Source organism: Gobius niger (genome assembly GCF_951799975.1).
Source record: "Gobius niger genome assembly, chromosome: 13".
NCBI classification, from domain to species: domain Eukaryota; kingdom Metazoa; phylum Chordata; class Actinopteri; order Gobiiformes; family Gobiidae; genus Gobius; species Gobius niger.
In genome coordinates this window covers 5742552-5756927 of record NC_136864.1, presented here as the reverse complement: position 1 = coordinate 5756927, position 14376 = coordinate 5742552, and the positions used below count along the sequence as shown (strand labels likewise).

Below are 14376 nucleotides of genomic sequence, written 5' to 3'. Positions count from 1 at the left end.
TGTAAACAGGTGGTGCGTTCTCTGGTGAGCAGCTGTGACGGCATTTCCAGCTGCGTTTTTGTCCAAGACGGAAGTTTGGCCACGACCTCCTTCGACGGGAAAATAGAAATGTGGGACGTGACGAACGGCTGCAGGTCAGGAAAAAAAACAGTCTCAATGTAAAATAATGTCTTACTTTTAATGTCGGAGTTAACTACAACAGTCCAGCGCTCCTTCATCTTTCCCACACTTATTCGTTCACAAATACTGACATATTTGTTTGCACGTGTAGCATGACAGGCCGTGGCTGTCACATTATAAAACTTTAGGTCCTGTTTTCTCAAACTTAGGCTTTCATTCCACCCTTGACCACCCCTTAACTCCCTCCTGAACCGAGCACCTTTTTCTCCAGTTTGGCTTTACCCCAGTCCAAAAGCTTCTGGAAAAAAGCTGTGAAAATAGCAACAAAACTGAGACGAAAACAATGATGGAAATGTGACAAAAAAGTGAGAAAACTTTGACAAAAAAGTAACGAAAAATTGATGAAAAAGTGGCAAAAATGTCACAAAAATGTCACAAGAAATTGACAAAAAATTACAAAAAAAATTACAAAAATGTTAAAAATGTGACAAAAAATGACCAAAATGTAGCAAAAAAATGACAAAAATTTGATGCAAACATTGACAAAAAAATGACAAAAAAATTACAAAAATGTGACAAAATGTGACAATTTTTTATCACATTTTTGTAATTTTTTGTCTCATAAAATTACAAAAATGTGATAAAAAATTGACGAAAAAATGACAAAAATGTGATAAAAAAAGACAAAAAAAAAAGACAAATAAAGTTACAAAAATGAGTTGCTCCCGGTGCCGACCTCTGGACGCAAATCTGCCGTAACATGTACATTATGACTAATAACTCAAACTTACAACTAATTCAATACAAAATCCTTCATAGAACACACTACACCAGACAAAGACTATCAAAAATGGGCTACTCGTCCATCAACTGCACAACCTGTACTGAGAACACCCCGGACACTTATATCCACGCCTTTTGGCATTGCACACCAATACAGAACTACTGGTCAAAGATCACAAATACTCTGTCCTCATTCTTTGGCTGCCGCATCCCCCTGTCACCCTCTGTTTGCATTCTCGGTGACACATCCACAACCACCCTGAATAACACAAACAACAAAATACTCCTTGTGGCCTTGACTGTCGCCAAGAAAACAATCCTCATGAACTGGAAAACAAGACATAAAACCAGCATCACACAATGGAAAAACCTCCTTATAGACACTATCACTCTGGATCACACTCATACCTCCCCCCCACATGCTGAAGCCCCTCCTATCTGGCCCCCACTCTTAACCTTTCTTCAACACCAATAACCTCACTATAACAACTAATCTTTGTTTTTATTTATGATATCACTATTATCTGTATTTGTATTGTTATTATCAGATACTCCTTCTTCCTGATGATCAATGTTTCTTTTTTTTATTTTATTTTTTATTTTTTTTTAATTTTTGTTTGTATGTATGTGTATGTATGTATATGTATATTCATATATATCCTGGTCAAACATTTTACAGTATGCACCTAGGTGGAGGAGACTGAACAATAATAATGGACAAACTTGCTCTATAACTCACACTTTACTCATTCACATTCAACTCGATATCAGTTTGTTCATGTGCTCAACCCTAGCCCCCCACCACTACCACCATGCACGCACGCACACACACACACACACCTCTTTAATACCTACTTAACTTTCTACAGGTGTATGTGTGCGTATTTATGTATGTTTGTATGTATGTATGTACGTATGTGTATGTACATGTATGTGTGTGTATGTGGGTATGTGTGTATGTATGTATATATATGTATATATATATATGTTTTGGATGTTGATGCCTGTTTTAATAATAGATTTGTATTATCATTATAATTATTATCATTACAACTATCACTATGATTATTATTACTAACATCATTCCCTCATCACACTCAATTATGCAGCTCTCTATCCCTAAAGTCTCTCCTCTCTCCCCTCTCTGAACTAAAATGGTGGTGGCTCAACAATGGGCCATCGAGGCAGACCAACTCCTCATTGGAGTGAGGGGGTTGCCTCGGTGGGCACATTAAAAGTCCCTGAGGCAGACTGACTCCCCAGTGGGGTGAGTGGGTTGCCTTGGAGTCTATGGAGCTATCCTGGTCTGCGCTCTCCTCAGGGCTAGAGTGCGACTAGGAATAATGGCCTGAGAGGAGGGGAGGAAGGAGAAAAAAAAAAAAAAAAAAAACAGTGGCTAAGAAGCGTATGTGTATGTATATATATATATGTATATATATATATATGTATATATGGTTGTATGTATGTAGGTACGTATATGTGTGTCTGCTTGTCTATTCTGTGTTTCCCTCATCCTCCTTCTCTGCTCTCCAAATCACATAATTATTATCCCCCCTTTCTCCTTTTAATTTATCTATCAAAAAATATTATTATTAATACTTATTTTCAATTAATTTAGTTTTAGTATTATTATCTTATTATTTTCTAATTATTTATTATTATTTTTCTGTTACTTTTACTCTTTATTTTTTTTTTTTTTTTTTTTTTTTTGTCCTTTCTTGCTCAAGCGCCAGCCTCTGACACCCACCATGACAATTCCCATAATTATTATTACTAAAACTCACGCGCACACACACACGCACACACACACACGCACACACACACTCACCACACTCTCTGTCCAAGGGGAAAACAAAGAAAAATATCTATACAATGAAAGCAAACACGTGTCCACTCTTGTTGTCTTTGTCTCCCCACCCATCAATGTATGCACACCCCCCTCCCTCAACTGCCGTCTCGTTTTACCCTGTTTGACAGAGCCGTTTAGCTCTGCTGTCTTTCTTTGTACTTGTGCAAAAACTCAATAAAAACAAAATAAAAAAAACAAAAAAAAACAAAAAAAACAAAAAACAAAAATGAGTTGAATACCAAAGAAAAAAATGATGGAAAAAAGGGTTTGTAGAGGAGAGTGTTTTAGTTTGTGGCCGCTACAAAGAAGAGTGTAAATGGAGCATGTTTGTATCCATCTCATTCATCACCGTAATACAGCAGTGCAGTATTACAATATTAAATTGTTTTAAAAGTCTACGGTTTATGTCTGTTTCAGCAGCTTTGTGTCAGACACAGGCTCCGCCCAGTAATGGTCCGTGTTTGTCATGATCTCATGATCTGACTCAGATCATGAATTTAACCCATCACCGTGTGATAAAACTAAATCATTATAAAACTTTGCTGTTAGAAAGAGAATAAAGCTGAATGTGGGTTTAGGAAACTTGTGTTTTGATGATATGGTTCTTGCACAGCAGTGGTTGGTTACTCGGCTGGTGACGAAAGCTCGGAGGCGTCTCCAGGAGGTGGGGGCGTTCCTAGGAGGACTCAGGCAAAGCTATCCCTAAAATGGCCGCCATCAGAGTTTTTACAGATTACTCAAAAATACGTGAATGTGCCAAGGCAACACTTCAGGCATGTTTTTAATGAGGGAATGACATAATAACATGATGTAAAGCTTGAAAAAGTCGATTTTGCATAATACCCCCCCTTTAATGGGTATCTAATAGTTCACCGATTGTTTATTCAACAAAAATGCAACAAATGTTTTGATAGTTTTAAATTTTTTGCAAATAACCAACACTTTTTAGCTAAAGTTCCCATTCAACGTTTCGGGAAAGTTTCCTGAAGTGTATCGGGAATTTTCCGACCTTTTGCAACTCTAATTATAGACACAGCAAGATTCAAAGTGAATGTGAGTGATCTGCAGCAAGAGTTTCAAATTGATATCTCTAAGTTTTATTGTTTGTCCCGTGTTCACCTTTCGTGTCTCGCCTTTAAAAGATGGTTTACGTCACTTTACTTATTCTTTACTCTTTATTTCTGTTCCTCTGCAGGACGGCTCTTGTGACCGGACACAACAACGCAATAACAGGAAGTGACCTCTCCGTGGACAGAAAGCACCTGGCCACGGTGTCTCTGGACTCCATGTTAAAAGTTAGTCCATTATTATAAACAGCTGCAGTTTAGCTCCAATAAAGAATCATCCCTTTCAAATCCTGGACTAATCCCGCGTCCCCGTCTTTCTCTCAGGTGTGGAGCTCGTCTAAGGGGGAGCAGGTGGCCTCTCTGCCCGGGCCCCGCCCCATGAACTGCGTGACCTTTGACCCGGAAGGACACACTCTCGCCACCGGCTCCTGGGACGGCAAAGTCACCGTGTGGAACTGGCTCCAGAACAAGACGATAGCAGTGAGTGAAGCCGAGAGAAACGGAATTAAAGAACAAAACGCATTTTAGAAAAGACATTCACAGCATTACGTCTCAGAAACTCTTGCAAGACTCAGAAACTAGGACGGTCCCCTTGTGGTTTGTTGTGAAGGGGCGCGAGGGGAAGGAGGGGCTTAGGGACAGAGCAGGCAACATTTGTAAATCATTGCCCATAAATAAAATGACACAGAAAGGCTCAAAAGGAGTAAAAGCTGAAGTATAAAACTTGGTCGTGGATGCAGTGCTTGGAATGATCAGTTTCAGATATAGTACACTCTAACAAAAGGGATTGTGGTGAAGATGTGTTTGAAATTATTACCATACACGCAAAAATCATAATATTTAACTCCTCATCTATCCCATCTCTATGTAGTGTTTTAAAGCAATTCTATGAGAAGGCTGGCGAAACACGGAGCTTTTGAAACCATTACATGAGCAAAAGACCGTATATTATAGACCATATTATTATGTAGGACTGTGCCCATTACCTTATTATCAATATTTTATGATTCTTGTGAATGTGCAACATATCTATTATCAGACAAATCAAAACTGTCTTAATGAATCAAAACAGGGTAGCAAAATGATCAAATTGGACTTAAGAAAGAGCCCAATCTGATAATTTGAGACCACCCACACGGCTCGTCACCACATGCTGCCGAACTTTAAGGGGACTATACTGAGTTTGAAAGCGTTAAAATAATGTATTTTCCTCCCCCTACATGTTCCAACAATGTCCTAATGTGTAGAATGAGCTCAGACCTGTTCACCACAACTGCCTCTAAAATCCTGCACTGTCACTCAAAAAGGTGTTAATTCGGTCCAAAGTGCCGTCATGCACGAGCTTAATACAGAAGCTGCAGATACGCATATGACCTGAGGTGGCAGTAGTGAGTATGAAATGGCTAACTTGCATCTAGTCCCTTTAACCTCTTAACTCCCGCCTGAACCGAGAGGATCTTTTTCCTCAAGTCATCTGATTTTTTTTCCATCATTTTTTTGTTGGGTATTGAACTCATTTTTGTCAATTTTTTATCAAATTTTTGTCATTTTTTGGTCACATTTTTTTCCATTTTTTATCAAATTTTTGTCAATTTCTTGTGACATTTTTTGTGACATTTTTGCCACTTTTTCATCAATGTTTTCTCACTTTTTTGTCACGTTTCCATCATTGTTTTCGTCTCAGTTTTGTTGCTTTTTTCACAGCTTTTTCCCAGAAGCTTTTGGATTGGGGTAAAGCCAAACTGGAGAAAATGTGCTCGGTTCAGGTGGGAGTTAAGGAGTTAAAGCAATGAAACACAACAATAAACAAGACGATGTAATGTTTGGTGGATTCCTGTGAGGCGACTCCTGAAGTTAAGTGAATGAATGCACAGCACAGTTGCTCAGTGGTTAGTTCTCTCTCTCCTGCCTCAAAGCCAGAAGGTCCCAGGTTCCTAAACTCAACATCCCACACGTCTCCTGCCTGTTTAGTCCCTTGTGACGTTGAATGATGGGCCTCTCTTTTCTCCTCTCTCTCTCGTCAGTCCCTGGTCGGTCACTCTCGCTCGGTGCACAGCGTGGTTTTCTCTTCGCCCTCGCTGCTCTGCTCCGGCTCGGTCTCGGGCGAGGTCCGGGTCTGGTCCGTGTCCAGTGCGTCGTGTGTGGGCTGTTTTCAGGCTCACATCGGCTCCACGGAGGCGCTGGCCTTCGTGGACGACGGAAGGAGGCTGCTGAGCGCCGGCGCCGACCACATGGTGAGAAAGTCATTATTATTTTTCAGTGCATTTTTAATCACTGCCAGTTCATTTCCGCACAAGGACTTTGTTGTGCTAAAAGCTTTATCGCTCTAAAATTCAGACTCTGTTTCTCTCCACAGCTCCAGCTCTGGTCGGGGGGACTTGGACGTTTAGTCGCTACTTTGCAAAGTGAAAAGGTGATATTTAATGATTCTAATCAAAGTTACACACAGGTACAAGATCATAGTTCACTCTCAAATGCTGCCTCTCCTCAGAGCGACTCGGAGCCCCTTCAGAAGAGGAGGAGAGCGCCCTCTGTTGACCCCGCCCTGAGCGTCGCTGCCACTGGGGAGACTGTTGTCGTGGGAACCAGAGGCGGCCTCCACCTGTACAGTCTGGGTAATCGCAGCAAAATCTCAATTTAAAGAGAGGGTATTATGCTTATTTCAATCGCATAGCACCAGTCTATATCACACTACAATGGTGACGAAACCTTCTGTTGGTCTGTAAATGCAGTAAATTAGAATAACTGCCTTGTATAAAATTGCTCTCTCAAAATGGCTGTAGTGAAATAGGCCTCTGTCTCTTTAAGAACCTCTGACCCTTTCCGACACGCCCCCTCCACACGCTGTCTGTGGCATCAGTGGGGAGGGGGCTCTGCTGAGGAGCAGTGATTGGTTACTCGGCTGGTGACGAAAGCTCGGAGGCGTCTCCAGGAGGTGGGGGCGTTCCTAGGAGGACTCAGGCAAAGCTATCCCTAAAATGGCCGCCATCAGAGTTTTTACAGATTACTCAAAAATACGTGAATGTGCCAAGGCAACACTTCAGGCATGTTTTTAATGAGGGAGTGACAGAATAACACGATGGAAAGCTTGAAAAAGTCGATTTTGCATAATACCCCCCTTTAAGGAGTAGTATTGGGTGATGTTATGAAATGTTCTGCAAAGAGCTACATATCACGGCTTCATGGGGTCCTAGTTTGTACAAAACCTGCTAAATCTAAGACATTTTCCCCATATCAGTCAGCCCTGCAGTTCACAGCAAGAAAGTTCAATAGTCGGTTCACTGGTTAATTTATGTGTAATTTTGATATGACTCAAGTGGACAAATCCTACATAATAGCAATGTCATGGTTTGTAGTCCACAATAGATTTTCTGAGCATCACCTGGTTTAGATTCAGGACTCCGCTTCAACATATCATGGCAAGCTGCAACTCAAATGAAAATATGAATCTCCACTTATGTAGATTTTGTGTTGTTAATTCAAGCACTGATCACAAGATGGACAAACAAAAATGCAAAGTCCCTCAACCCACTTCGACTGAGTGTAAACCAAGTCTACACCAGAACAAAAAAAACACTTAAATGCAATACTAAAGCAGTTTAAAAATGAGCTTCTTCTCGTGGCTCTCAGGGTCATCTGCAATTTTAGTCATATTAGTTCAAGTTTGAGAACCGCTGAGGGGTTATATTACAATGCTGGATTAACGGTCTAACGAGGTAATTTTGACACTACAAAGCTGGATAACTGGATAACGGCTCCAAAACAGAAGGTCTCCTCATTGGGACCCCACACCAACTCCGATCCCCCACCCTGACCGTTTACTCATTTGCAGGCCATGACATTCCCCTCACACCCTCTGTTACAAACCTGGGGGTTCGATTTGACCCCCACCTATCATTTAACACCCACATCCAACACATCTGTAAGACCGCATTCTTTCACCTCCGCAACATCTCCAAACTCCGCCCCTCCCTCTCCCTTCCCGATGCAGAGAGGCTGGTTCATTTGTCTCCTCCAGGCTCGACTACTGTAAGGCACTCCTCATCGGGATCCCTGACAGGAGCCTGCGGTACATTCAGAACTGCGCTGCCAGGGTCCTGTTGAGGGTGCGTAAATCTGAACACATCAGATCCATCCTCCATAAACTCCACTGGCTTCCTGTTAGGTTCAGGATTGAGTATAAGATCTGCCTCCTGACCTAGTGTGTCTACGGCAGCGCAGGTGTACCTTAAAGAACTCCTCAACAACCACAAACCAACCCGACAGCTCCGCTCCTCTGACAGACACCAACTCCTGGTCCCCAAAGCTCCGCACTATGGGAGATAGGGCCTTCCAGGCAACTGCGCCTCGACTGTGGAACGCCCTTCCCAAACATCTGAGGGCACCACAATCTATTGAGGTTTTTAAAAGTCAACTGAAGACCCAATTATTTTGTGAGGCTTTCTCTTAGTATGTTTATTTTGTGTTTTTACTACTAATATGCTACATGTTTTTATTGTTGATATGTTCTGTAGCACTTTGAGATTTGTTTTTCATGTGTAAAGTGCAATACAAATAAAATGTATTATTATTATTATTATTATTATTATTAACTTTCTAGCAGGGTAGATCTCCTTGCACTCTGACTCCTCCTGTTCCACCTGAACGCTTCACAAATCCTCAGAGAAGCCCAGGATTCATGTAACGCAGTTTGTAGAACCACAGCTGTGTTTCTCAACCAGGGTTAAAGGAACTAATCCAGGTTAAGTTCAACCAGCTTCTTAGAAAAGCTCTCAGATCTAAAAAAAAAAAAATGCACCTTTAACCATGAAGTCCTGTTCCCCCATGTATACAGTTTAATTTGGATGTTGAAATGTGCTAAAAAGGTCTTGTTTGTTTTGTAGAGGAGAAGATCTGGTCCTGTGACGATGTCGATTCTCCTGTTCGCTCTTTGCTGTGGGTCTCTGTAGACTCTTGCATGGATGTGGACTCTGACACCGGCTCAAACTCCCGAACCCTGACCGTGACAGACGCCAAGTCTAAGTCCGACTCCCAGATGCTGGTCCTGGGACTGCAGAGCGGTGAGGTGCAGGTCTGGAGGAGAGAGGACGAAGAGCAGCTGCTTCCGGAAGGTCTGATGATGGATTCCGAGCTGCATTTTCACAAAGATTCAGTCCTGGCTTTGGCTCAGAATGACACTTACGTCGCCTCGGCTTCAGGTGAGGAAAAGTTACATTTACAGGATCATGATGGACTAAAGCGCTGAACGATTTCTCTGCCCCCTGTCTGTCACACAGAGGACTGCACTGTGGCTCTGTGGTCGCGCTCGGAGCTGCTCAGCGGCGATGCTCCTCACTCGGTGCTCAGAGGCCACAGCGGAGGAGTGACCTGCCTGGCCTTCAGCCCAGGGGGAGATCAGCTCCTGTCGGGAGGGAAAGACCAGGTGAGGGCTGCTCCTAAGTCGTGAGGATATGGAAATGTTGGTATATTTCCAGTACTTTTTAACCAAGAGAGATTAAAGGAGATGAATTACGCAAACTCAAGTTGGTTTTTAGAGCTTTTTAACACGATACGATGTTCTCTAATTCAAAACAGACCTAGAGTTGTGGTTCGACCCACTCCCAAAAAGCTCCTCCTGAGATCCTACGTATCCAGCTCTCCTCTGTGAGGAGTTAACAAGTAGGGGTTGTGAGTTTGAGTCAGATGATGAACTATGTGTAGTCGTTTGCCTTGACATCCACTGGTAAACAAAAGCAAAACTAGGTTTGGTGCCATATTATTGTCACGAGCGCAATCCTTTATTTAATCTTGATCAGTGACTTAGTTTTTAGATGGTTGTATCACTGATACTTCTCATTAGTTCTTATTAATTTGTTTCTGTTCTCATCATCCAGAGCGGTTTTCCTCTTTCTAGATTATCACTCTCAGTTGTTAAACGGCTCAATCCTGATGATGTGGTTCACATTTCTGAACGAGAATAAATAAGCTCAGTCAGTGCTGAGTTTGCTTTTTCAGACTCACTGCTGCAATGCTTTTTCACCACTACATGGCGCCTATAAGCCGACCAACACAGTGCGATACAGTGTGACGCTATTTTAAAGTGTGTCCTTAACCCATCACTATTTTTAACCTCTCAAACGTTTCACATTTTAAGCCCAAAATACCTGACACAATACCACACATAGGCTTACAAATAGCTAAACCTCTTCGATCTTTGTGTTTTCCTCAGGCCTTGATGATCTGGAACGTGACTTCGACTCCGGTTCTTTCCAAGACGCTCCATCACTGTCACCGAGACTGGATCACCGGCTGTGTGTGGACCACTGACTGCACAGTACGCCGTATTTACAACCACTTATACCCATTCATTTAGCTCTTTCTGAAATACAATCACTCACTCTGTTTTAGGCGACCTCCTCCAATGACGGCAGGATTTGTTTCTGGGACTTAGAAACTGGAAAAAGTGTGAAAGAAATCTGCTGGAAGGGTCCTCTCAACTCTGTCTGCTGTCGGGTGAGATTAAATCCACAAGAGAATCCATATTTTTTTATTTATTGTTACAGTTACAGGGCTGCACAATGAGAAAAACATTATATATTATTGCCATATCGCTCTAAACCACTTTAATGGAAAGAGCTGTGTTAAAGTATGTAATGAAAAATACAAATAAGTATATAAAGATGTTTGTGTTTTACATCCAGGCTCTGTACATTCTTACGAGCAGTTCAGATGGTGGACTTCACGTCTGGAACCGCGACTCCGGAGCTGAAATCTGCCACATCTCGGCTCATCACCAGCCCATAAACCAGTGCACTCTCGTCGTCACAGGTCGGCACAAGCGCACACACATGAAGGCTTTTGTTGCTCTGAAAACACAGGTGGCTCAGATGCTTGTAACTGGCTCTGCTTGTTTTGTTTTTTTATAGATGACAAAGAATCCAGCCCTGCGGAGCTGACTGTGGTGACGGCTTCAGAGGACGGCACAGCGAAGGTCTGGAAACCACTGCAGGTCTGTCCCGGCTTTTATTTCGCTTCATATTATGAAAGGCCCAACACTCAACTTTCTTGAAAAAAGACATTTATACAAACTATTAAACCACCTCCAACTTTCACGGTTTGAAACGGGGTAATTGAGGTAGTGCATCTTCAAGTCCCTTCAGCTGGAGTTATAACGCAACAGTCACCGACCGCCTTGAAGGAGCTGTATTATGTGGTTTGCTACAAATTGTGTGGGCTTTGAGTTCAAGTAAATTCACCAAGTGCAGTACAGTGGAGGCGTCACAGGAGGCGCTATAGGGAACAGAGGAGGGGCAACGAGGAGAAAATGGTGACCCTCAGGGGAAGAATGGTGGCAGAACCAGGGGAGAAAGAGGAGGAGTGAGAGGAGGCGGAGGGAGTGAGAGGAGGCGGAGCGAGCTGCACAGGGGAAGAGGAAGGAGGAGGAGGAGCTGACCAGTGCAGGATGCCATGCTCTAAAACATGGGACAAACCCAGGAGGTGGTGCACCGTTTCAGAGGAGCACTGAAGGCAGCTTGCAGGGTTTCCTCCGGGTGCTACGGTTTCCTCAACCTCCAAAAACATGCTGGTCAGGTTGCCGCACAGTCGCAGTGGGACTCACCCTGATCCACGCAATTTCATTGTATTGACAAAGAAAAGCACTTACTTCCTCACAAAGTAAATCCAGCTGTTATAGACTGAATAGACTGAATAATTAATCTGCCTGGGTGATTTCAATTTTCCTTTATTTGTTTTGTTTTTTGATTTGATGTAATGATTTGCACAAACGCAGGTGGAGCTCTGCGGCTCCTTCCAGGGCCACACTGGAGCCATCCGGGCCGTGGTCCCGAAGACCGAGGGCTCCGAGCTGCTCACTGTGTCTGAGGACGGGTCTGTCCGCTGCTGGGACTGGACCACAGGTGAGAGTTTCCTCCTGTGACAACACCATGGGGACAATAGTATCTTTAGTGTTTGGTTAAAGTTTTGTCTCTTCTCCCCAGAGTCTCCTCCGCTTCGCAAAGGCTCAGTGACGGCTCTGTGCTTTAGTCAGGAGCTACTCGTCGCTGGATTTGAGTGCGGTTTACTGGAGCTTTGGCAAAACAATCATGTGATCGGACAGAAGCAGGTGATGATGTGGCTTAGAGTTGTCGTATTAGAGCCTTAAAGTAAGGAAGTTAGGAAAGCTACGCTGCGTTAAGAATTATGCAAATTGTATTTTGTCAATGAAATCAATGAAGCTCATGGATGGTATTGTGTCTCAGGGCTCTTTGAATCACTGACATCAATCTCAGACGCCTGTGATGATTAGTTTGTAAGGTAAGTCCAGTTAAGGGAAAAAACTACTGAAAAAGGATGTTCCACATTATTAAGCAGACCACCATTTTCAAGCAATATGGGAAAGAAAAAGGATCTCTCTGCTGATGAAAAGCGTGAAATAGTTGAATGCCTTGGACTAGGTTTTAAAACCTTCGATATTTCATGAAAGATTAAGCTTAATCATCGTACTGATAAGAGATTTGTGGTGGATTCAGAGCACAGACAAGTACATCAGATTAAGAGAACAGCTGCTCCAAAGAAGGAAACTGTTTTTTGAAGCTGCTGGTGCCTCTGGAGTCTCCCGAACATCAAGGTGTAGGACCGTCCAGAGGCTGCAGTTGTGCAAAACCTTCTATCCGGCCTCCCCTCCCCTGTCATGGTTCTTTTTTGTAAAGCACTTTGCGATACCTTTCGGTATGAAAAGCGCTTTATAAATAAAGTTTGATTGATGTTTGGGAAACTCCAGAGGCACCAGCAACTTCAAATACCGGTTTGCTGCTTTGTAGCAGCTGTTCTCTTAACTTGATGTATTTGTCTGCACAAACTCCTGTGTGTCTGAATCAGTCACAAATCTCTTAACAGTACGATGATTAAGCTTGATCTTTCATGATATTTCTAAGGTTTTCGTTCCTGTTTCTTTCACTTATTGCTTGAAAATGATGGTCTGCTTAATGATGGTTAACGCCCTTTTTCAGTAGTTTACCCTTAACTGGTCAAAAACCCAGTGGGAGAAAAACCTGACAAACTAATCATCCCAGGCGTCACGAGCCCTGAGACACAAAACCATCTATAAGTTTTATAGAAAAAATGTTTTTTTTTTTACCTTTTAGACCTTTTATACAATTTGCATAATAATTCTTAACGTAGTGTATATAAGTTAATTTGTGCTGTTTTGGTGTCAGGTTTCAAAGGCAGCAGTGACCGCCTTGTGCTCGATGCCTGACGGACAGATCGCAGTGGGATACAGCGCTCCTCACGTCGATGTGTTCAAAGTGCTGATGACTCAACATGGCACAGTCAGGTACATTTGATTCTATTTGTTGGGTAAAATGTTACACAAAGTGAATAAAAAATGAATCTGGGCCTTTAAACATTTAAACAGTAATGATCTGTGTTTTGTTTTTTATCCCCCAGTTTGGTGAAAGTCACCTCTCATAAAAAGATTAAGCCAATGATCAGCCTCTTCTTCTGCACTATGCTTCTGGGAGTCAACACCGAGAACATCATTTTAGACGTCACCAATGAAGCAGTTGATTACTGGGAACACGAAGTCACTAAGTCAGTGCATTTACAGTCCACAGAGCCAGTCAACCCTTTGGACACGCTTTCCTCTCTGTTCATAAGGATGATAATAATGCATTTTATCTGTTTGGTGCCTTTCTAAGTACTCAAGGTCGCCTTACATCAAGGAAACGCGTTAAAGTATAATGCACAAGCACTAAAGAACAATAAACAAGACTATGTAAAGTTCAGGCAAATGAAGGCAAGCACTAAGTCCATATAAGCGTCGGCAGCAGGTGGTGACGAACTGTGTGGGCGTCGTAAGGCTTAGACCAGGGGTAACGTCAGGCCCACGGGCCAAATCCAGCACAGAACCTCTGGCCCTCGAGACTATTTTGAGAAACATTATTATCCAAATAAGAGATCAAATTCCTTTTACAGTACTCTAAAAATGCAAGAAATAGTGTCGGTATTTTAAAAATGCCCTGGCAGAATATCCCACTTGGTCCTACAGTATGTAACGTATAGCAGTGAGTCTCAACTGGTGGGTCGGGACCCAAAAGTGGGTCGCGGAACCTTTTTCAGTGGGTCGTGAGTTTATTGGAGACTTTATTTCAATATTTTCCCTCTGAAACTGCATGGAGTTTCAGATTTAAAGGCATATCTACTGCTTGGTCAATAAAAACTTGTGTGGGAAGACACAATATTTTGTACGATATATATGACAAATAAATGTTCTATTTGGGTTATTTGTGCCTAACGTTGGGTCCCGACTTGGGAACCACTGATGTAAAACTTTGGCATTTGCAGAAAAAAGTTCTTTACTTTAGGCTACGATGTTGAGGTTCGGCCCTTGGGTGTTTTGGTGAAGATGAACTTGCCTACCCCTGGCTTAGACTCTCCAGCTCGGTGAGGAAAAAGTCAAAAACCCAATGGGAGAAAAATGAAACCTCGGGTAGAATCCACTCACATGGATGGACAGGCTATAGAGGCCGACATATACAGGGACGAATGGGCCCCTCGGCAGATGGGCCAAGAACATCC

The 14376-nt window shown here is 42.6% G+C and overlaps 1 protein-coding gene across 1 annotated transcript in view; it reads left to right on the top strand.

Moving 5' to 3' along the window:
• LOC306972774 (telomerase protein component 1-like) overlaps nt 1-14376 on the top strand; it is a 45926-nt gene that overhangs the window by 26359 nt on the left and 5191 nt on the right. The window contains exons 33-48 of the mRNA XM_079569480.1: nt 10-134; nt 3948-4047; nt 4144-4299; nt 5844-6053; nt 6176-6232; nt 6311-6434; nt 8703-9017; nt 9096-9241; nt 10028-10132; nt 10207-10311; nt 10500-10626; nt 10725-10807; nt 11588-11714; nt 11796-11920; nt 13014-13132; nt 13246-13389. Coding sequence (XP_079425606.1) covers nt 10-134; nt 3948-4047; nt 4144-4299; nt 5844-6053; nt 6176-6232; nt 6311-6434; nt 8703-9017; nt 9096-9241; nt 10028-10132; nt 10207-10311; nt 10500-10626; nt 10725-10807; nt 11588-11714; nt 11796-11920; nt 13014-13132; nt 13246-13389 — 2168 coding nt within the window. The remainder of the gene's footprint in view (nt 1-9; nt 135-3947; nt 4048-4143; nt 4300-5843; nt 6054-6175; nt 6233-6310; nt 6435-8702; nt 9018-9095; nt 9242-10027; nt 10133-10206; nt 10312-10499; nt 10627-10724; nt 10808-11587; nt 11715-11795; nt 11921-13013; nt 13133-13245; nt 13390-14376) is intronic.